Source organism: Platalea leucorodia (genome assembly GCF_965183815.1).
Source record: "Platalea leucorodia genome assembly, chromosome: 7".
NCBI classification, from domain to species: domain Eukaryota; kingdom Metazoa; phylum Chordata; class Aves; order Pelecaniformes; family Threskiornithidae; genus Platalea; species Platalea leucorodia.
In genome coordinates, this window is record NC_138829.1 from 34286759 (window position 1) to 34309161 (window position 22403).

The 22403-nt window shown below is 36.8% G+C and overlaps 1 protein-coding gene across 3 annotated transcripts in view; it reads left to right on the forward strand.

The window, feature by feature from the left end:
- Positions 1 to 22403, forward strand: part of STXBP6 (syntaxin binding protein 6) — a gene marked incomplete at both ends in the record, with an annotated part of 89459 nt that overhangs the window by 44779 nt on the left and 22277 nt on the right. For 2 of the 3 annotated variants that reach the window (XM_082316595.1, XM_082316596.1), the window contains 2 exons: positions 10672 to 10802; positions 12592 to 12757. The exons of the other annotated variant lie outside the window; for it this stretch is intronic. In XM_082316595.1, the coding sequence (XP_082172721.1) occupies positions 10672 to 10802; positions 12592 to 12757 (297 nt within the window). The remainder of the gene's footprint in view (positions 1 to 10671; positions 10803 to 12591; positions 12758 to 22403) is intronic. 3 annotated transcript variants of the gene reach the window in all.

Sequence of the window (22403 nt, forward strand, 5' to 3'; positions counted from 1 at the left end):
TTTTTTAGTTGCTTATATTGAGACCTGGATGTTATCACGCCTCATGCGAATGTGAAGTTTTTGTAGAATTGGGTCCATCTAAAAGTTTGAGTTATAAGAATATGGAATAATTTGCCCACTGCTGTTCTGACTTAGGCTGTCGTATAGCAAAAGGTAGAGATTTTGTATTGAACAGATGTAATAGAGTCCTTTCTTGCATCTGCTGTGTGCAAAGTATTTTCTTTAGTAGTGCTCTAATCTACTATATTTTCAGTCATTGATTAAGTACAAAATCAAGAGAAGAGCACAGTCTTATAAGTCATTTCTTTCAAAGCTCCAGTAAATACTCTACCCTGTCACAGCAGGGTCCTCTTACACATAGAATCATAGAATCGTTAAGGTTGGAAAAGACCCTTAAGATTATCAAGTCCAACTGTTAACCTAGCACTGCCAAGTCCACCACTAAACCATGTCCTCAATCACCACGTCTACCCGTCTTTTAAATACCTCCAGGGATGGAGACTCAACCACTTCCCTGGGCAGCCTGGTCCAATGCTTGACAACCCTTTCAGTGAAGAAATTTTTCCTAATATCCAACCTAAACCTCCCCTGGCACAGCTTGAGGCCATTCCTTCTCATCCTGTCGCTTGTTACTTGGGAAAAGAGACCGACCCCCACCTCGCTACAACCTCCTTTCAGGTAGCTGTAGAGAGCAATAAGGTCTCCCCTCAGCCTTCTCTTCTCCAGACTAAACAACCCCAGCTCCCTCAGCCGCTCCTCCTAAGACTTGTGCTTTAGACCCTTCACCAGCTTTGCTGCCCTTCTTTGGGCATGCTCCAGGACCTCGGTGTCTGTCTTGTAGTGAGGGGCCCAAAACTGAACACAGTAGTCAAGGTGCAGCCTCACCAGTGCCGAGTACAGGGGCACTATCCCCTCCCTGGTCCTGCTGGCCACACTATTCCTGATACAAGCCAGGATGCCATTGGCCTTCTTGGCCCCCTGAGCACACTGCTGGCTCATGTTCAGGCGGCTGTCAACCAACACCCCCAGGTCCTTTTCCGCCAGGCAGCTCTCCAGCCACTCTTCCCCCAGCCTGTAGCATTGCATGGGGTTGTTGTGACCCAAGTGCAGGACTTGGCACTTAGCCTTGTTGAACCTCATGCAGTTGGCCCCAGCCCATCGGTCCAGCCTGTCCAGGTCCCTCTGTAGGGCCTTCCTACCCTCCAGCAGATCGACACTTCCACCCAACTTGGTGTCATCTGCAAACCTACTGAGGGTGCACTCACTTAGTGAGGGATCTTAAAAGTCATTGGCCAGTTTGTTCCAGAACCTGAAGCCTGTCAAGTTATCTAAGCAAACTTCTAAATGGAGAACTATTTTGTAATACCATGCTTCTTGTGTGAGTTACTGAGTAACAAATTCGAACCTTAACTTTCCAGACCCTCTTCCTGCCCATCAGGACACTTGCTGTGAAGTTCAAACACTGTTTTCAGGCTGGTGAGGTAATTCCTAGTGTACTGTCTGCATGCGGATGCACATCTGTTAACTTGTACGGGAATTATGCCAAATTCCACTTATTAAGAGTAGAAGTACTTTTGTGGTATTGATTTTAACTGATTCTCCATAGTTGCAGGTGCTGAAGTGACCAGAATGTAATAAAAGGAATATCTCAGGCCAGCAACATAGATATTCACTGTGGTCTGTATCTTGAGCTTTGATTTCTACACTAGATTGAGGTGGGGTTTTCTGAAGTGTGTGTAAATGCTTACGCAGCTATTTAAAGTATCCCATTCAGCAAAGTCTGTGTAGGATGCTGCCTTCCTTTTAAGAAAAAGAGAGATAAGAAGATTGAAGCTGTAGATGATCTAGACTAATACAGAAGGGCAAATGCTGTGGTGGGCTGAAATTCTCAGCCACAAAATGTCTTACAGTTAAGAAGTGAGGCTCTACCATCCCAGGACAAGGTGAACTACTAATGTGAAATGCTCTAGGCCAGGATCAGCAGGAGCTCTGTGCTGGTTGAGAGGTCCCTGATGAAGACTTTGGTCCCTCGGTTGTGAGGAAGTCATCCCTCTTCCCTGGGATCTGGCTGGAATACCTATTATCTTCCTCTGCAGCAACAGTGCCTTGGTAGATCTGTCAGAGCACCATGCTGTCCTCTCAACTAGATTTCAACTGGAAACATATATGGAATTCAAATTTACTATATTTGACTAGAAATATCTAAGGAGTCTTCAAATGCAGCTGACTATCCCTGTGCAGGAAAAAGGAGGTGGGAAAAGCTTGAAAGTTGGCTGCTTTGCAATATGGAATAGTAAAAGCCAATTCCAACAAAACCTGGAAGTTCAGTCATCATTCTGGAAGTGAATATGTGTTTAATAAGATTCCTTTCCAAATATTTGCAGTTAAGCAGAAGCTTTCTCTCTGGCTATAAAATGAAATCTGCCATTCTTTCCACTGTTAACTGCATCTGTCTATATAACTGTGCCAATATGAAAAGCAGTTGCTTTGGTATCAATACCTTAAATTATATTGCTGTAGTATATGAAGAATAATTTGGGGAAGCTATTAATTTATAATTGCAGTACTTCTATCTTTCTAGCTTTAAAAATTTGATTGGAATGAAAAATGCGTCTGTCAAGAAACCGTAGAGACTAATGTATATGGTATGATGGGGGCTTAAAGTGTTTGAATAGGCATAAAAACTATTTTTAAGGACATGTATTTACATGGTTCTGTGAAAAGTAAATATAATGGAAAACTAGGTGCAAAACTGAAAGGCAAGGCACTGCCTATAAGCAACAGTTTGTTATTAATGCACTCAGCAGTATGTTTGGAAAACATACAGGCTCTCACTTCAGGCTTATAGCACTTTATAGTGTCTTACACATAAAAAAAAAAAAAAAAAAGCATTTTTCATTGCAAGCCAAAGCAATTTTTTTTTTTTTTTATTTGAAGGCACCAGAAAACTGTTTTGTCTAGCCTTTCATCTTGGGAAGACACCACATACTTTAATCTGAATTTCCAGGGTAACTGATTTTTTTCATATTTTACTTTTGTTTTACTATTCAGCAGATAAAGATAACTTGTATGTAGAAAGAAAAAATATTACTTAAAACTGTATTTTGAACAATGTATGAAAAAACCTTAATTAAAAGATACATATTTCGTACATTTTTATCTGGAAAGCAATGAGAGTGAGGCTGGCAACTTGTTATGGACAGTGCTGCGGTAGATGCTGATTTAAGCAGACAGATGATGCAAATTGTTATTTGAACTGTTGGGAAGGGCTCTGGGAAAAACAGTATGTGTTTAGACTGAGCAGTTTGCCTCTGTATCTGAAATCTTCTCTTTTCATTGTGTTTTCCAATTTTATGTCAAAACATTATGCCGTGCCTAAAGAAACAGAAAGAATTAATTTTTCGTTAAACTGGTGTGTATTTAGGACCACTGACATCCCCTTGTCCTGTTTGGCAAGTGGAGAAGGTGAGAACTGCACAGCTTCTCCCTGCTTTCAGCTCCTTAGATCCCAGGTGGTGAGAAAGCAGCATTGTCAAAGGAAGAAAAGAAGAAATATGGGCAAAACTAGGAGATACAATTCTGAGAAGTCAAGCCTCAACTTATCAGCTATTTTGACACCTGGCAAGCCTTGACCAGCAAGTGGGAATTTAAACCTGCCCCAGTTTTAGTTGCTTTTGTTTATTTTCAGTGAGGCTAGCTGTCTTCTACCACAAGCATACCCTTTTTTTTTTTCTGTACCTAAAATTAATCCTGGAGGTGGCAGTGTAAGTCTGGGTTCTTATTAGCACTATCTTCTCAGAGCATCTCTTTGTATTCTAGATAGCTGAGGTCTAGGAACCATGGCAGGTATGAAGGTTGCAGGAGGTAGCAGTTGGACAACCACAGTGGGAAGGCTCAAAGTTCTAGCATTAATTTAGACTCCACATTAAATCAGTGTTTAGTTGAAACTGTCCCGAGAAAACATGAAATAGTACAAGTTTTGGTGTTCAAAGTCAAAGCTGGAGTTGATAGACAGAGAAGCTCACAACCATCATGTGAAGCAGACTGGAAATAGTTTTCTTGAAATCCACATGGTATACTAAGACAGTTTCACGTATGTGGTCCTTATTCTTTAATACCTAAATAGGTCAGAATGTACCGGTTTGCTCCATCTTACTTAATCCTCAGCTTCATTTGTCTGATTGCTGAAAAGTTACTTTGGGAAATTCTGGGAGTTGCTTGCCAGGACCACACTTTGCTTGTAGGACCATGTGGCCTAAACAGTAGTAGTTCAAACTACCTTGGAGCATTGCAGAACAGCAATAATACAAGCTTCCACTATCATAAGGGTTGAGGAATGTGTTATTTAGTGTCCTTTCTCCTTCCTAGACCCCATTTCCTCACTCTGGGAAGAAAACAAGGAGAGTAAGATTTTGAAATGTGGGGGAAAGCAATTGTGAGGTTGTTCTTGTGACAGAAGAAAGAGCTCCTCATGTTAGAGGAATAGAGATAAATCATCTTTTCTTGACTTTTGCTAAGGAATAATATAGGTGAGAATAGGAAATAAGGGTCAGTCCTTTTAGATATCTTGTTGATGTTGTCTTTTCTTTGAGCATTTGTACTTTGACATTTGCAAGAAGGAAATCCCTCTTGGGTATCCTCAAACTTCTGAGCTTTTCACAAGTTACTCATGCTTTGTCCTCTGAATACAAAAACTCAAACATGTTGCAGAATTGAGTAGCAATTGGACAAAGAAACAAAAAAATCACTATTTTTTCGACAGTCAGAAACTGCAGTTCATCAGCCTAACTGGTAGCCATAGCTTACTAGGATTGTGTATATACTGCCGGAATTTTAGTCAATGAGCTTTTTGCAAGTTTATGAAATAGTTGTTTCCTTGGTGGCTGGGAGTGAAGGGACTTGCAGAATGAGAATTAGATGTAATTGCACAAACAGAAATCTGGAGGGAGAAGACAGCTTTTCCATATGTAACTGGAGAACTGGAAAGTATAGAGGAGTAATTATCTCTGTCACAGTCTGTTCATAGCCTACTTTTTTTCCTTAAGAACTGGCTTGAAAAAAAATGCATTTCTACCTCAAATACTAATACACGATTTTATCTATTTCATAATAAAATCTGTATCAGATATCAAATAATATTTTTAATTAAAATGTGCTGCTGCTGTTAAATTTGCTTTTTATTCTGACTGAATCAAAAGCTGTTCAGGAAACTGCTGGCTGTTTTTAGACTTAGTCTGACTGTGAAAAGAAGAGTTTTGCTTTAGGGTAACATTTCTGCAAGAAGGTAGGAATGATTAAATTCTAGATACAGTGACCATGAAATCACATCACACTGCCATGGTATTAAGTTCAACTTTTTCTTCATCAAAGAGGTCTTTTTTTAAAAAGGCTTTAGACTGTCTTCAGTGCATTCTAAAGATTTTTTTTTTCCATCGTTAACAGCCAGTTTGATGAACTTTGCATCACTGGTTATTTGTGAGTTGAGGGATGAGTGTCCACTGTACAGGATTTGACATACAGAAGGATTATGCTGATCTAATGTTAAATTGATGAATAGTTTTGGATTGAACTACACAGATTGCTCGTGCCTTCAGTAGACTTCTGCAGGCCCGCTCAGGAGTGAGTCTCAGTCTGTTACTTTCACAAATGAAAAAATTTCATAGATTAAAGCAAGTTTTTGAGTGATCTTACTTCATTTGCACTACTCCCACCCCTCACCCCACCACCACCAAGAGCTAGTGACACAGCAGCAATGGAAGTTAAGGCTGCTTAATTTATTAATCTGTGCAGTGCACAGATTTAAAAAAAAAGAAAAAAATCTTGTTATAATGTGAACAGTTACAGCAGTCACTGCCTGCTTCACGACTTTGTACTTTTTAATTTCTCCCTTCAGTAGTTATTTCAGTCATTCAGCACTTTAGAAATACAATGCAATATGAATAGAAATTTTGTGACACAATCAAGCCATTTGTCATAAGATTCCTAATTACCTAGAGTTTGAGTTGTTAAATTCACAGATCCGAATTTAAAGAACATCCGAAACAAACAAAGATATTCAGAGTCAAGACTTCAAGGACAGACATAGCTTTTTAAATATGCATTTCAAATCTGATAAAATAAATAGAAGTTCATAGTGCGGTGGTTTAGAGCTTACGTACTGTTTCTCAAGGCCAAGTATTTTGGGGTGGCTATTGAGGGAATTAACCATTTTTCATTATTTTCTCTTTTCCATTTGAGTAAAGATACTTTAGAAGACTGAAACAGTAAAGAAATATATTCTGGACTGCAGATGAGATGAAGTTGGACTGTGACTTTAGTCTCCCTTAGCTTTCTGTGTGAAAAGCTGTATTGATTTGCTGCTATAGATGCTAGACACGCACATGGCACTGGATCCTAGCTGAGGTCTGGAATTCAAATACGTTTGTTTCCATGTGTTCCAAATGATGAGAACAGTGACTTTCCTGACTGTTACAGCATTCTCTAAAGCTAATTCTGACTGACTATTTCTGCCTCGTATTCTCTGATCTGCTTTTGAAACAGAGTATTTCACTTAAATGCGAGCCTTTCAAGCTTTAACAACCTCTTTGAAACTTAATACTGTAACTTATTTTTATTTACGATACAAAATTGTTAATAATGTCTTCAATCCCAGAAGAAATAGTACTGTTTCTGACGTGGTGACTTTTGTTTGTATGTTAATCTAGTGTTAAAAAAAACCCCAAAACACTTCAATGTCTTCCATCATAAATTGCTGTAGCTGACTTCTCAGACATTCTTTCTTACTTTGCCAATAACTGTATGTTCCTTTTGCATCTGGTGACACACAGAAATACCGTATGGACCAACCATCTATTGATGGGTTCCAAATAAATGTGCTTTGTCCACATTACTACAGCTTCATCTTCTGAAGGCATAACGTTAAATTCTGTTACAAAAAAAAAAAGACCAAAGCAAACAAAAAAACCCACCTAAAATTGAAGCATAACTTAAATATTGTCTTTTATTTTATTAAGGTAGATAATGATTGTGGAAGATTTTAGCAAACACATCTGAGTGACCTGTCAGAGAGGGAATGTGGCTAGGAGCATTTAATTGCGTCCACTTTTTTTCAAACTTAAGAAAAGACTTTTTCCATGTTTGCAAGGTAATACCCACTTGGTGGCTTGTGTGGAAGTGCTCTAGTTTGCAAAGCAACGTAATGAGCAGCTAGTGAGGATGGTTTTCCCAGCTGCCAAAGGGTTTCACAGAGTGTAATGACTGCCATACTACTATCAAGCTGTCAGGGACTAAATGAAGCACGTTTGGTGGGTTTGCGGGTAGCTGGTTTTTTGAATGTTCTAGAAATGCTGGCTTTTTCCTAAAATACCAAGACACAAAAGGTGAAACGCAACTAGATCTGTTTGGCTGTGCATCATAGTTACAAGTGTGAGACCTAACGGCAGAACTGCTGTTTTTCCAAGAGGATCACATCAGCTAACTGAATTTCTACCCAAGATGACTGAGATACCCAAGACCCTTATAAGCTCTTCTGTAGAAGAGCAGCCCTCTCAGCCTCTCCCAGACTTACTGTGTGGTAGATGATATAGAAACAGTCATCTAATCAAGATGTTTTTATAGTTGATCACTAATATGTATTTTCAAGAGTTTACGAAGTTTAGGTACTTAATGTGATCTTTTGCCGAAGTACAGAGTCTTCAGCTCCAGTTGAAGACAAAGCTGCTATTCCTTGATTATTAAAAGTGCTATACAGAGAGGTTTGGAGAATTAGATTTTGGAAATGTCAAATCAGCCAAACAATTTATGGAGATATTGAGATTAGACATTTAGTGTTTAACTATCGTATTTGTAAAATCTGATATTTTCACCTTGAAATGACCCCTGTTTTTAAAGGCACTAGAATGTATGCCATGTAGAAGCCTTCAGAGCACTGAGAGGTTTACTGTATTAAAGTATAAGGCTATACATCTCATAATTGGTTATCCATGAGATTCTGTGCGGGGAAAAATAATGTTCGATCACATAATTTTTCTGTCTAGTGCTTCCTGGTTTTGAGTGCTTTGTTTTGCAATGCCACTAGTGTTAATTCTATATGTGGCTTATGTATAGTATACACAAATTATTCCTTTTAATACATGGCTCATTCAGCAGTAGATTATTTTGCGTTTTGCATGGAAAGGGAATAATCCACAGACCATAAATCTTGAGCCACTGTTAAATAGCCTTCTATTATTACTGCTTTGTAGAAAATATGTGAAACTCGGTCCAGTGGAGCACTATGGAGTCTGTCAAGGTGATCACTGGGGTTGGCAAAAAAGACATGAGTAAGTATTAGAAAGGGTTCAGGGAAGGTAGGGACATGAGTTTGTGGTCTGCTTGTGTAACTTTTGAATTTGTTTCCTACTCAGTGGTATGTAATCTTGCAATAAAAACAGAACCTGTATGTACTATGAGTATAGATAGGATGCCTGTCACATCTGCTTTATTGATATTGTTAGGCTTGGGTGCATAAGCCATTGAGCAACCAATGAATCTTTAATCTCACTTCTTAGTAATATCTAGTCATTGCATTTCAGTAGTTGATCTAATTTTGTTGCTACCTTTCTGGTAGTACATTGATTTTCTCTGTTCTGTACCATTTGATGTGCAATTCTGAATGTCATACTGCACCAATTTGGTTCTCAGTGCTTCAGCTGCTGATTAAGAGACTTCTGGCGATCTGTTTATTACATTCTTATCAATAGTCTGGTCAATATATTGAGCCCAACTATGCTTTCTATTCCAAAGTAACTTCTTAAAAACAATTATCTGCCACGTGGAATGTTAGTATGTGATTTTTTTTTTTTAACCTATTAAAATTTCCTTGGAAATGAATTTTCTGTTTATTAAATTAAGTTCTCATAAAGGTGCTTGGACGTTCACATGCACAGACACACACTGAACTGAAAATGTATAAATCTGAGACATTGAAAAGAACTTTTCATATTAATCTGAATTTGCTAATCTATTCCAAAGTACATTTAACATCAAGACAGTGATCTGTGCATTGGTAAATTTTCATCCTAAGAAACAATATTAACTTTTTAACTTTATGGAATGATGAGGTATTACATCATTATTTACTTACTGTATAACTGTGCCTCTGAGTGCTGAAGTGTATGCAGCATGCATCTTCAGAGTGGGAAGCCTGTTAGTTTTCCTGATTTATTTGGGTAAAGGGGATGCACAAAAATAAGCAGTCTTGCTATTCACGTCTTGATAATTTTAAAAGTCTTCTTTAACTGCCAGCATCTAAAAGCAGAGAAAAGTGACTTTTCCAATAATATTCTTTTTGGAGGACCATATGGATAAAAGGATTTTTGGAAACAAAGACTTTAAGATGAAAAATAAATGACACATTATCTTTAGTAGATTGTGCAGTACAATGATTCTAGAAATTATTTCTTCACAGAAGGTGGAAGTGTGTTTGGAAGTGACTTAACATACAGCTGCAGATAAATAATATGTAAATAAAATACAGAGTATGACTATAGAAAGTGCCTAAAACTGCTTATAAAACTTCCATGGAGGTTAAAAGTTATCCTGATGAAAAGAAAATTTGTTTGTTTAGAGAAAAAGTCTAATACTGGAAGCCAATTTTCCTGCTGTTGAAAAGTTAGCTTTAAAGTTTAAGTACTCTTTGAAAACCTGATGCTGAGTTAAGGATACAGTAATAGGAGTGTTTTATGCTTTTTTTTTTTTTTTTTTTTCTTTTTCCAAAAGCAGAGCTGTCTTGCATGACTGACTTTGTGGTTTTTAACATATATTTTGTTTATAACAAGTAAGATTGTTCTTATTTATGTTCTTTGTGGTACCTAATATTTGGGGGGGGGGAGTTGAGCGATCTTTAGTTCCTTAATTCTTACAACTGTATTTTTCACAGACTATTGTCTGATTGGGTGGGTTTACTTCCTCAATGCAGTAGGTACATATACTTTTGTCTGTTGACTGGAAACTGGAAATTGGGAATTGAATGTCACAGATGGTGGTGGTGTTATACAAATGTGACCTATGTGTGACATGCTGTGAAAAGGCTGGAGAAACCTTTTTATTTTTTTTCAATCAATCACCATCATGAAAGTCAGTCTAAAGACTTAGACAATTTAAGTCAGTCTAAAGATTTAGACAATTTAACAGATTTTTTTTTAAAAAAGGTACATAAATGGACTTATACTTACATGGAGATGTCTTTTTCGTGTGTGTGTGTTCTCTTGTCTAAAATGACGAGAAAGAAATGAATAAGAGGCTGGGTATGAGAAACCTCTGCTAATTAGCGTGGGGAAAGAGAACAGTAAGGTGACTGTAAGAATGCAGATGGAAAGACCTGTGGTTTAGTTTTGTTTTTTACAGGGTGTTGGCAACTTAAGCTGATAATGGCGAAAATATATCCAATTTTGAGTAGTATAATGCTTGTTTGGCATCCTACCATCATTCTGACAGTAAGGAATGTGCTTTTCAGTATGTTATCCAGGAAAGGGAATGTGTTCTACTGTCAGACTCAGTGACATGTGTTTACTTTGTGGGACATTATAGAAAATACACTAGCAAATCAGCTACTGATACAGTGAACTAAACTGCACGTTCCTGAAACATTAAGACCATTTCAGTCGTATGTTTTTTCTTTTATATGTTCAGTGACGAACAAGAAACCAGCTCAAGCATCTATTACAAAGGTGAAGCAATTTGAAGGCTCTACGTCTTTTGTCAGGAGAACACAGTGGATGCTCGAGCAACTTCGCCAGGTCAATGGTATAGACCCTAATCGGGTGAGTCTGAACAGTTCTAGAAAATGAAAATGGAGCTCTTTTATAACTGATTTGTGAATCAGGCATTCTTTCACTATTCAAAAGGCGTCTGGGAAGATAAGACACAGGTTTAAGTGCAAATTCTCAAAAAAGAAATAACTCTGGAATATGTGAAGTAGACTTTAATGGGAAAGTTGGGAGGAGGCCAAAGCTCATAGTCATATGGGGCTTTTTCTTCCTGTCTTTCCCTACTTTTCTTCCTACTCTCTCTCTTCTTTGTAAAGAGAAAAATAAGAGCCTTGTTTGCCGTGTCTTCAGCTATAAGCCTCTTGGGGTCCATTTTGGCATGCGGCTGTGTTGTAAGATAGAGCAGTAAGTAGAAGCAAGGACAGGAGAGGTTACTGAGGTTTAAGTTTGTGAAATATTGTGAACCTTGCATTTTTTCTAGGACAGTCCTTTCCTCAGATCCTTCTGCATTTCTTACCTTTTTCTACAAAGTGTGATGGTGTGGTTTAGTTGCCAATGGCACATGCACACTGATTTAAACAACAACGACAACAACAAAAAAAAACCAAAACAAAAACCCAAAAAAACCAAAACAACCCTCTACTAAATAGTTCTGGAATTATTCCTTTAATGTGGGATATAAGTCCGCCTTGAGCTGTCTCAAGACAAAGTCATACTAATATGTAATAAGCTTATGAATACAAATCTTCAGTACTAAAACAGCAGAATTAGAAGTTAGGAATGTGGCTCATACTATGTGATCACAAAGTGACTTACTGTGTTCATTGTACAGCAAAATATGTTTGTGACTAACCCCCTTGGTTTGTTCAAAGCTGTGCTGTGATCAGCCACATAAGCATCTTAATGGTGCACCAAATTCTGTTACTACCCGGTACAGTCTTTTGTACAAAAAAGGAGGCCTTTGGCCACTGCCCTATGAAATGCAGGGGGTGCAGTTAGATTTTCTGTGGGTAAAGGGACAATAAAAACAAGGGCAATGACAAATAGATAAGGGACGTGAGTTTTAGGCCTGTTCCCAGCATCTGCTATGCAGCTATGTAAATAACAGATACTTGGGATACTCTGAGATTGAAAATCCTGTCAAGTTCTTAAGTGTAGACGTGTTCCTTTCAGACTTGTCTTCTTGTGATTCCTAGTGTCATCAATTCAAAAAAGCATTTACTAGATTAGATTACGAAATGATATTTAGCAAATTCTTGCATAAAATCTATTTATTTTGGCAGTTGATGCATGGTACAGAGCTGGGCTTTGATTTGTTCTGGGAGTGCTCTTTTGTTCATGTTATCCTGAGACCTATGAAACACTTTATGATAATACATTAAATACAATGACTAGGACTTGCTATTTATTTTCCTTTCTTGGTTGAGCATCGAGAGCAGAACCACATCTTCTATAATACAGTGTGAAAGTAGATTTTGTGCTGAGAGGCACAAGTCCTTGCATAATATAGAAGACACAAGTAACTATAGATCTGTAGATAATGAGGATTTCTCATGAGATTCCAACTTTTAATCTTTTGGTCTAAAGTATTTTTGTTTTCAGGTATTTTTGTCATAGCTGCATATTCCTCATTAAAAATACCTGCAAGAAAAAACTTTCTGCCTGTTTTTTTTTTGCATCCAAAAATATGCAAAGGAGAAATAATCCCAAGATGGTCTTGAGTTGCGTGACCTTTCTGCTTTTTCCAACATAGTACCTTTTAAGCAATAATAGCTCTATATCTTTCTCCAAATCATTTATAAAGCTGGAATAATAGTAGTGTGTTTTTTTTTTTTTCTTCTAGGATTCCCCAGAATTTGATTTACTATTTGAAAATGCTTTTGACCAATGGGTAGCAAGCACAGCTTCAGAAAAATGCACATTCTTTCAGGTTCTACATCACACTTGTCAGCGATACCTTACAGACAAGAAGCCAGAATTTATCAACTGCCAGTCTAAAATTATGGGAGGTAAGTCAATCGAAGCTGGAGTACTTTGTGCAGTTGGACGTGAAATGATTGTCACGTGAGTTACTCTGTGTTCAAAAGAGCTTTGCAGCCTAATTACACCTTGAAATGATGTGTCTGAATATGCTAACTTCACAGTAGTAAACTTCTAGGCTTCAGCATTTCTCCATCAAGCACCACTTCACACTTCTCTGCTATCTTTGCTTCCCTAGTCTTCAGTTCTAGAGGCAACATCCCCTACCCACCTTGTGAGAAGTCATTCTCCTCCCTCTTTTTAGCAACCTTGATTTCGATTTGTCTCTCTGTTTTTGTTCATCCAGAAACATATCTGGATGGCCTGAAATATGTCCTACTAAAAGCCTGTTCTGCATTGCTATTTCCTCACAAGTCTGTGAAAAAGTGGTTATTACTAAACTTCCCGTGGGTTTTTTGGAATTTACTTTGATCTTGATAGAAATCAATTAGTTCAGAGTTTTGTTATGCTTCATAAGTCACATATCTTAAGGTGAATTTCCAGGGTTAAACTAAAAAAGGTCTGGTTAGGTAAAAAAAGTCTGGTCAATATGTGAAACTGGTATTTACCATCCACTTCGCAAGCAACAAAAACTATTTTTTGGTCAGGATATTCACATATTTCACAAAGTATTCTTTAGGAAAATAAACTGTTTTAGTTGTTCCCTTAGACTGAAATTTCTGAAAATAATCTGTTTTTTGTCTGCTCTAAAACAGAACACTTTTAAAAACTCTTACACCTCCTGTGTTCTGCATAGCTGGAATAAAAAAACGCGCTTTTTTCCTTCTCAATGGGTCTCCAAACTGTAGAAGTGAAGTGTAAGCTGACTTGGGGTTTTGTTTAGTTGCTGTTTCTTGCCCCCAGTAGACATCAATTATAGATATGGAGAACCTTACTCAGTTCTTTCTGGTAATTCTCCTCTCTCATAAATCTGGAATATGTTCCTGCACACTATTTTCAGAACTATATTTTGTGCAGCCACCTTTATATGTTCTTTTTTCTGGCTGTTATTTTGTCTTGCATCCCTTTCTTCTAAAACACCAAAGGTAAACTTGAGGAAGGGGGAAGTCATCTCTAGTTTTGTGCTTATGTTTTAGCTACCGATACTGAGGTTACCATTAACTGTGGTTGTAAGTCAGAACTGTCTGTCAATCATCCTTTTCTCTTAGTGTCTTCTCAAACTAAGAAAAAAGGCACAAAATTTCTTGTAAACTTCCTCTCTCGTTTTTTCCCCTTCCACATTAACAAGGTTTCCTTTGTTTTCTTTTTGCTGTGGTGGGGAGGAGGAAGGAGCAGTTTCTGCACTGATGGGAGAAGATATCTTTCCATTTCAAATGGAAGAAATCTCATATCAAGCCTTTGTTTGTCATCTGTTTGCTAATGATGTTCACTTCCATCCTTCCTGCTAATAAGTCAGTATTAATAAACCATCACACATTTCAGCCTCTGAAATTATTTTATTCTCATAAGCTTGACCTGTCCAAAATTGAGTTCCTCATTCAACTGATCCAAATATTAACTCTCATCCTAAACAAGTGTCATCACAGTGGGGGGAAAAAAAAATTGCCACTGAGGTTCATAAACTTCTGCTTGACTTCTAGTTTTTCAACACACACTAGATCCTACCATGTCCCATGAAGCATACCCACATTCTCTCTATTACAACTTCTTAGCTAAAATGGTCTTATTCAGCCATTCTCCGATAGCAGATGGTGACTGTTTCTGTATTCCTTCCCTGACATTCTCACCGCGCACAGATGCGGTCTGCGTGTACACACACGGTACAGACTATGGACATGGTACAGGGCTAGGGACTAATAAACCTCCTCATGGATACAGTGCTTCTGCTGTTCTTCACACTGTCAGGTTTTTCCTCACACTGGGTTACAGACTCCCTGTGGATAAGTTTAAATTTGACAGAAATTATAATAACTGTAAACCAAGTAATAGTTGACCCTAAATTCCAGTAACTTTCTGTGTGTCAGCCTCACTGAGCAATGGGAAGTCTACCAAAAATTAAAAAAAAAAAAAAAAAAGGTCCTCGTTAGCAAATAACTAGTATCAATAATTATAAAAGGCAATGAGATCATATTATTGGAAATTGTCTTGTGATATGTAAGGTGCAATACTCTTGTTTAAACATCTGCTGTTCCTTTGAATATTCAGATTGGTATTCTTAATGCAACACTAAGTTTTCTACAGAAATACTGTATCTGTACTATAATTACAAGCTTTACTGGTATGCTCATGCATACAGATAAATTCTTATTCAGTTCCAAAAGCATTGTTCTAACACCCATGCTGGTATTTCTTGAATATAGAGATAATTCATTACAAAAAAATAGATGAAATTAGCTTTTCAAACTAAATTTTTTTTGAGTTGTGGAAAAATTATTTTTTCTACTATGTTGTTTAGCATTTTTCCTAATGTTCTAGTATGGAACATAAATGGGAATATATTTCACTAATCTTTCCATCATCTTCAAAAGTTTTTGCATTACTTTATATTTAAGTGCATGTATCTAGGGGAGCCATGCTTCCTCCACTGATTAAAAAGAAATAAATAACTGTCATAGCAGCTTTGAAATATCTCCCAATTAAAAGTAGGTCTCCTTTGTAATATGTAATACTGTGAAGTTAACTCAGTGACTGGGTTATGTTAGTTGGTCTATTACTGTGAGGCAAATGGAGTAATGAAGTGACCAGAAGCAGCACCATTCATTGACTTTAGAAGCTGTTCTGCAAGCCGGGAGCTGGCAGGCTCAGACACTGGGGAGATACCTGCAGTTCTGCTAGTCCTCGTTTGAAGCCCAGGGATGGGCTAACTGTATATCAAAACCCATTTAGTCTGAAACCTGCAATACCAGTGTTTTTTTATGGAAAATACAGTGAAATGTGTTGTCAATCTCAAATTCATCCTGACTGGAAAAAGTAAGGTCCAACTGTAGCCGAGCAAACCAAAGAACATATACCTGAGGATATAGCTTGAAATTAATTAAAATCAGTTAAGAATTTGCAACTTGAGTTTTTGGTTTTGTTGGGGTATTTTGCTAATAAGCCAGAGCAGCATATTCAAATCATTCTTAAACCTTAGCGCAGTCACATTTGGGATGAAGCATGTCACTTCATCCCCTCTACCAAGGTAGCATTTATGTTGCAAGTGATATTCTTTTGAACTTTCTGGGGGATGTGAAAAGTAATATCCGTTTTGGATGGTTAGTCAGTTTAACTTCTAATACCCTACAAGTATTTTTAAATAAATTGTTAGAATATATATGCATACACCCACATGCTTATGTATGTTATGGTATAGATATGTGCATCATATATGTAAAGTGAAATTACAAAATATGCTAATTCATATTTTCAAAAACAAAAAAAATGCTGCCAAAGAACACTTCCTCCCAACTAGAACTGAAGATGAAAGAACTTGAAGGGCTTGTTTACAAGCTTGCTTATCTTATTAAGCCTTATTCGTTCCTAAAGGATAGGAGTGAAGAAAGTGAAATTCATGCTGCTCCTGTTTCTGCAGGAAGTGCTTAGGAGCTTACCCATAAGTAAAGATGGGCGTCCCTGTGGAACTGCAGACTCTCTTCATTGCCTCCCTCCTTTAACCTCCCTGCACACACTCTTCCCCCTATGGGCCAGAGCCCTGCCCCTTATTCTTCTTCTCCAGAACCACTTTTTGCTTTATTTTCATTTGAGTATCATGTAAGGATATAGTCTGTAGAGTTAAATAGGCTAGACTGTGTTCTGTAACTTGATTAATGACATTAGTAATTACAGCAATAATGAGAACTGATTAAAGGTGTGGGTGCTAATTCTAAGAACAAAGAACAAATTCAAATTTAGGAAGACTGTAACAAGATTCCTCCCACTAGGATCTTGTACTAAATATTTCTAGTTTGTCTTTTGTTTAGAATCTAGAAGAGCCCTCTTCATAGCTTACGTGCATTCTGGATGTTATTTTGGACAGGAAAGGCAAGGCAGGCATTTGGGGGTAGAGGGATTTTTGACTGAGGTAGGAAATATTTTCCACTTCTGTATCTTTCTGGCATATGGGTTCTGATACTGGAATTTGTCTAATTTGGAGTATCTTTGTGTTATGTTAATTGTTACTTGGTGGGCCAGGTTAATCAGATTGTATTGCTTTTACATCAGTAATGTAAAAAACAAAGTTGGCGATGAGTGGTATGCAGAAATTTTGTCGTCTACAGGTTGTGTTCGTTAGAAAAACTTAATTCTTGGCATAACATTAGGCTGGCACTGAGAATGAATTTGACTCATTTCTGGATAGAACCCTGTGGTACAGCATTTGAAGCTGTTTGAAGGTTAATTCTGGGCCTATAAGAGTAAACAGTTGCTGCCACCTTTAGGTGCATGTTAGAAATGGATAATCCTTGGAAAGGAGCAAGACCTCAGGTTGAAGGAAGATGATGATCTTGCGATTTTTTTGCTGTTGTTGTTTTAAGTTTTGTCCTATCTCTGTGCTTTGGTTTTAACAGTCATGCTACTGAATTAATTAAAATATTCTTAGAAGTCCAAAGTAATGACGTCTTTGCCTCTGTAACCTTTTCTCTAGGACAACTGGCAGGAGTTATTAATCGATCATTCTTTTTCTCCTCCAAGAATATATTGCCAATGTGAGAATGGTAATGAGTACTTCTTTTTTCATATGCTATTGACTCATTTTAGCTTACCACGTTTGAGACCTGGTAAGCCATACTGTGCAGGATTAATGACTGACTAAAGGAGATGAACAAAAACTTGCCGTTAGGATGGGAGGAAAGATGATTGCTCCCCTCCCTCCTGTCAAATACCTGGTAGTTGCTGGTTTCAGTTCTTACCTGATAGCCACTGAAAAAAGTGTGTAATTTAACATATTATTCTTACAGACTTTCACTTGTAAATTAATTCTGATGCAAAAGAATTTGACAAAAAGAAAAAAAAAAAGGACGAAGTATTGACCATGTTATTTTGGTCATGTTTTGCCGTTTTGAAATTACCGATCAGGTGAGTTTTAGCAATGTTTCTGTACAGGAATAACAAAATTTTTCGCGTTTTATTAAGGTATTTCTTGCTAATGTATACCAAATACTCAATTGTTTGCTTTAGGGAAAGTAAAGGCCATTGTCAGTCTAGAGACTGAAATATTAGAAGTAAATTTTCTGCTACCAAAGACCATTTCAGGTGCTTGCTTTTATGCCCTGCATATTCCTGTCAAGATTAATTCTGCTTTACCTTTTTTTATTTAACTGGATGGATTTTAGTTATCTTAAGCATAAAAGCCATGTGTTGAGATCAGAATGGATAAGAATAGTTGAGTGCTTGTTCCATAGAAATATTGCATATAATCAGAACTCTAAATTAACTTTTAAAATGGGAATCTTGGGCAAAAAAGTACATTATGCTCTTGTAAAATCTGTAGGGGTGCATAAAATGAGAAGGGACATATATCATTATAAAGGTTGGCTCCTTTTTGATCTGTATAACTCTGAGATGAGATAATATAGAAAGCATTAAGCAATGTATTTTCTTGCCTTTTCTGAAGAATGAAGGTCTAAGTGAGGTGTTATCTTCAAGATGCAGAATACTAATATTTGTCATAGAAATGGGAAAATTTTTTGTGTCAGTGTATCAGATTTTGGTGTTTACAGAGCCAGAATGGAGTGCTGTGCTTTTGTAGTAATTATGGATTCTGAAAGTTCCTGGTTGGTTAGACTTTCATTAGGTATAAATATTAGTTAGCATTGAAAATATTACTAACTTAGGTTAGTATTGTTTTTTATAAATGTATTAGATTAGAGTTTAATGTTTTCAAGTTCAAATAAATTTCACAGTTTAGAAGAGGGTGAAGGTTGTGGTAATATGAAATGAATCCTAATTAGATATTTCCTGAATTTGTAGCCAATCTGCAATATAGAGTAATGTCCTGTTCTGGTATCAATGCCAGTATTTAAAAATATCAACAGGAGAAGTACATTTGAAATAGAGAAGATAAGTTTTTTCTGAAAGACATTTGTGACCTGTCAATTTGGCTCTTAATATTTGTGCTATTTTTATTTGTGTACACTTTAATTATTAATTTCTGATTTCTGTAATTTTGACTAAACTTTAAACTTCCGTACTGTATTTTGGAGGCAGGAAGGTGGGAATGTCAAAACTATATGGTGATGTTGAACCCTAGAAGAAACCAAAGCGTGTGAATGTAATTGGCTTGAAAAATTATAGATAATATCTTCTCCTTATTTTAATGGAACATTTATTAGCACTAAAACCAGATCAAGACAAAAAGATCAAAGGTAGAAAGAAAATAAAAAAAACACTTAGCTTATGAAAATCCTTGCTTTAATGTAACGCCTATGTAAAAACATTTAAAAGATTAGCTATCTAAAGATATTAATATAATCAGAATTTTATTAATAAGCAAAGATTGGAAGTAATCTATTATTCTCTTGTTCTTTTGATCATCAAGCAAACTAGTAATTATTGAGGCTTAGGGGATGACTTCGTTGTGTAGTTACTCCAGTTTTCCTGGTGCAGTATTACATCCCTTTGAGAAGGTGGTAATGTATACAGCTAGACAGACCACTAGTCTGATCCACTGTGGCAGTTCAATTTACTTCTCTTCTCTATAAATAAAATACAATTGGTTTATAATGCAGTTCTACTGAGCTGCTGTCCTATCTGTAGTGCATTCCAGCACCTTTGAGCCATACGCTTGTGTGTATTTTGTTTCACTGTGTGTCTGTGCCTTGGTAAATATTTTCCTAGAAAATTGTATTTAAACTGAATGTATTGTTTATTGTGGCTTGCAAGTTACTGTACTGTTGGTTTTGGTGCCTGAGAGTTGTGCTTGAAAAAGTGCTTTTGTGGAAGAAAGTGAACAGCCTGTAAAAATAAACTTGATAGAGAAGCAAAGTATCTGCACATGTCAGTCATGCCATGAGTCTGATTCCAGGAGAAAGCACAGTGTCACAGTGCTACCTATGACAAGAAAAAGCTTAGTGCAACATGGGTGCCATTTTTGAAGGTACAAGTCTGAATTACACATACTCAGTGTATTTATATGTATATAAACATATTTGTGCATAGCTAAAACATATGTTTGGTTTTGTGTATGTATTTTATAGCATTTTGGAATTCATCAGTATTTGCTTAAAATGAACTGGGTTCTTGTTTTGTTTTGATTCTGCTGTGCATTAATTGATCAGTGAAAGCTGTCTTCTGGTCACCTTTGTGTGTAACCATGCAAGACCAGCTAGAGTTTCTTCATCCTTAATGAAACTTTTTGATCTAGCTGTACTCTGACATGGAAAGGTGATTGTCCATGTTCATAACAACTTCAGAACTATTAGAAATGGAAAACAGAATTGCTTCTCTTTTTCTTTTTAAAAAAGAAAAAAAGCAGCCTTAGGTGATGGCCAAATGAAATCTTTAAAAAGGAAAACTGCACGACCTGAATGCCCAGCTGTTTCAAAAACTAAAATCCTCCATTTCTGTCCATGCAACCCAGTATTTCTTATGTTTCTTCTTTAGGTCACTGTTGCTTCGTTTAATGCAGCCATTTTTCCCGGTCTGGAAAGTGAATGCAAGTGGTTCATCCATAGTAATAACTGAAAATAAACTACTGAAAATACCTCTATGGGACACACTTTTGTGTGAATCCAAATCCATTTCTTAGTATTTGTGACCTTCTTAAGTCCTTGAGAAGGAATTTTGTGTAAATTCTTAGGTTGCTTGGGACAAGAAAACTCAAATGAAGCATTAAATAATAGTTTTTCTTAAAATGACAGTGCTCCAACCATTTGACCTCATCTTGTTTGAAAATCACAGAGCTGCTAGCTCATTTGAAATGCATTGCTCAGAACCATCTGGTGCTTAATGAATTGATACATATTTTTTCAGAGTATCTTTTTGTTATCTTTTTGAATTTTGATTCTTTCCAGTTTCAGTCAGAAAGGATAGGACTTGATCTGCCTACAGAATCACTTCTTGATCTTTTGGGTAAAAATCCTATATGCCATACTGTTCATAAACAGTCCCTTCCAAAGTCATAAGGCAATGACATTGCTATACATCTGAATGAAGTAAATATGAAGCGTAAATTATCTTGTCCAGCATTGTTTCCGTTCCAAAAATCATTCCAAATTTAGTACAGCATAGTCCTTCATAACTATTAGGAATTCGTTAGTGCTGACATTTTCAGTCTTCTGTACTTGTCCTGTTGACACAGATAGGAACAGCTGAGTTCCTATCCATCCCACCATGTGGTTTCACAGCAACGGCTCTCTTGCTACTTTGATAGCATAGGTCATTTCTCTTCTGAAGGGTTTTAGCATCTCCTTCATCTTTCGCAGTTCCCATATTGGCATAAGAATGCATAGAAGACCTTATTTGGATAGTCTTATTTACTAACATGTAATTTTTCTAACATTTAATTTTTCTTTCTGATTGTTCATATGCAGTGTTAATTTGATAGCTGTGTTTTAATCTGTAATATCTATAGTATATGGGCTGTGTTTTTTTTGTTGGTTTTGATTTGTTTGTGCTTTGTGGGTTTTTTGTTTATTTATGAGTGTGCTTTATGAGTGACTACGGCTTACATTCTGCCTTCTTGTAAACCTGGTATTTGAAAACACAGAACTCTGAATACACCACTACAGTGGAGGAAAGATCAGGTTTGTTTTCCCTCTGACTTATGTTCTTGAAGTTCAAACTACCTTTGAATATGGCTGACCTTCCCAGGTTCAGGGCTTCCAAAAAAATGAATTAGAAAACAGTATTTAAATGTTGGAAAAGTCCATGCTAAATCTGTGTGAAGATGAGGCAAATGACACCAGTTAAACTACATTCTGTATCTCTAGACTTCTGGGAATTGAGGGGAAGGAGGATTAAAAAAGTTATTCAGCAGCTGGGATGTTGGGAGGTGATCCCTTTGTTCCATGTGGTAAGAAAACAATTCTTTCCAGATCACCTGGAGTAGAACTTCCAGATTCAGGAGACTGCTTAGAGGAATAAAGGAATAGAACAACAAAAATTCCTTCTTTACACGTTAATATATAGTTAATTTTGTGTCCAGCAAAACTCAATCTACAACAAAGAAATACTATTAAGTATTTTATTGCTGAACAATGTTCCCTCTGTGTTTTCATCTCTCTCCTCTATTTCAATTCTTTGTACATAACTGTTTTAAAAAAAGTCTGCTGGCAATGCTGTTGGATAAAATAGCCCATTCTAATTCTGTCTAATTATGTTTTCCACCCCCTAGTTTTAACAGCCATTCCATCCTAGCTTAATTATATAGATCCAGTGTCCACATTTGAATAGAATGTCAGTCCCTGTTCTTCTTTGGCTTAGAAGAAAAAGCGAGTTTCTGGGTGTCTAGCATCATTCATCTGGTTTGCAAATGAACATATATATATATGAAAACTTCCTCCTAACCCAAGTTTCTAAACTGTTTAGATTTCTAACCTGGAAGAGGTAAATTAAAATACAAAGTTGTAGACCATCAGTGTAGCTAGCAGATAAATAGGAAAATGTCTTCCAGGCTACTCAAGCCTTTTGAAAAATAACCCATAAAATTTAGTTACAGTAACTTGATATTTTTGATTCCTTTCCATGGATTAATGTTAT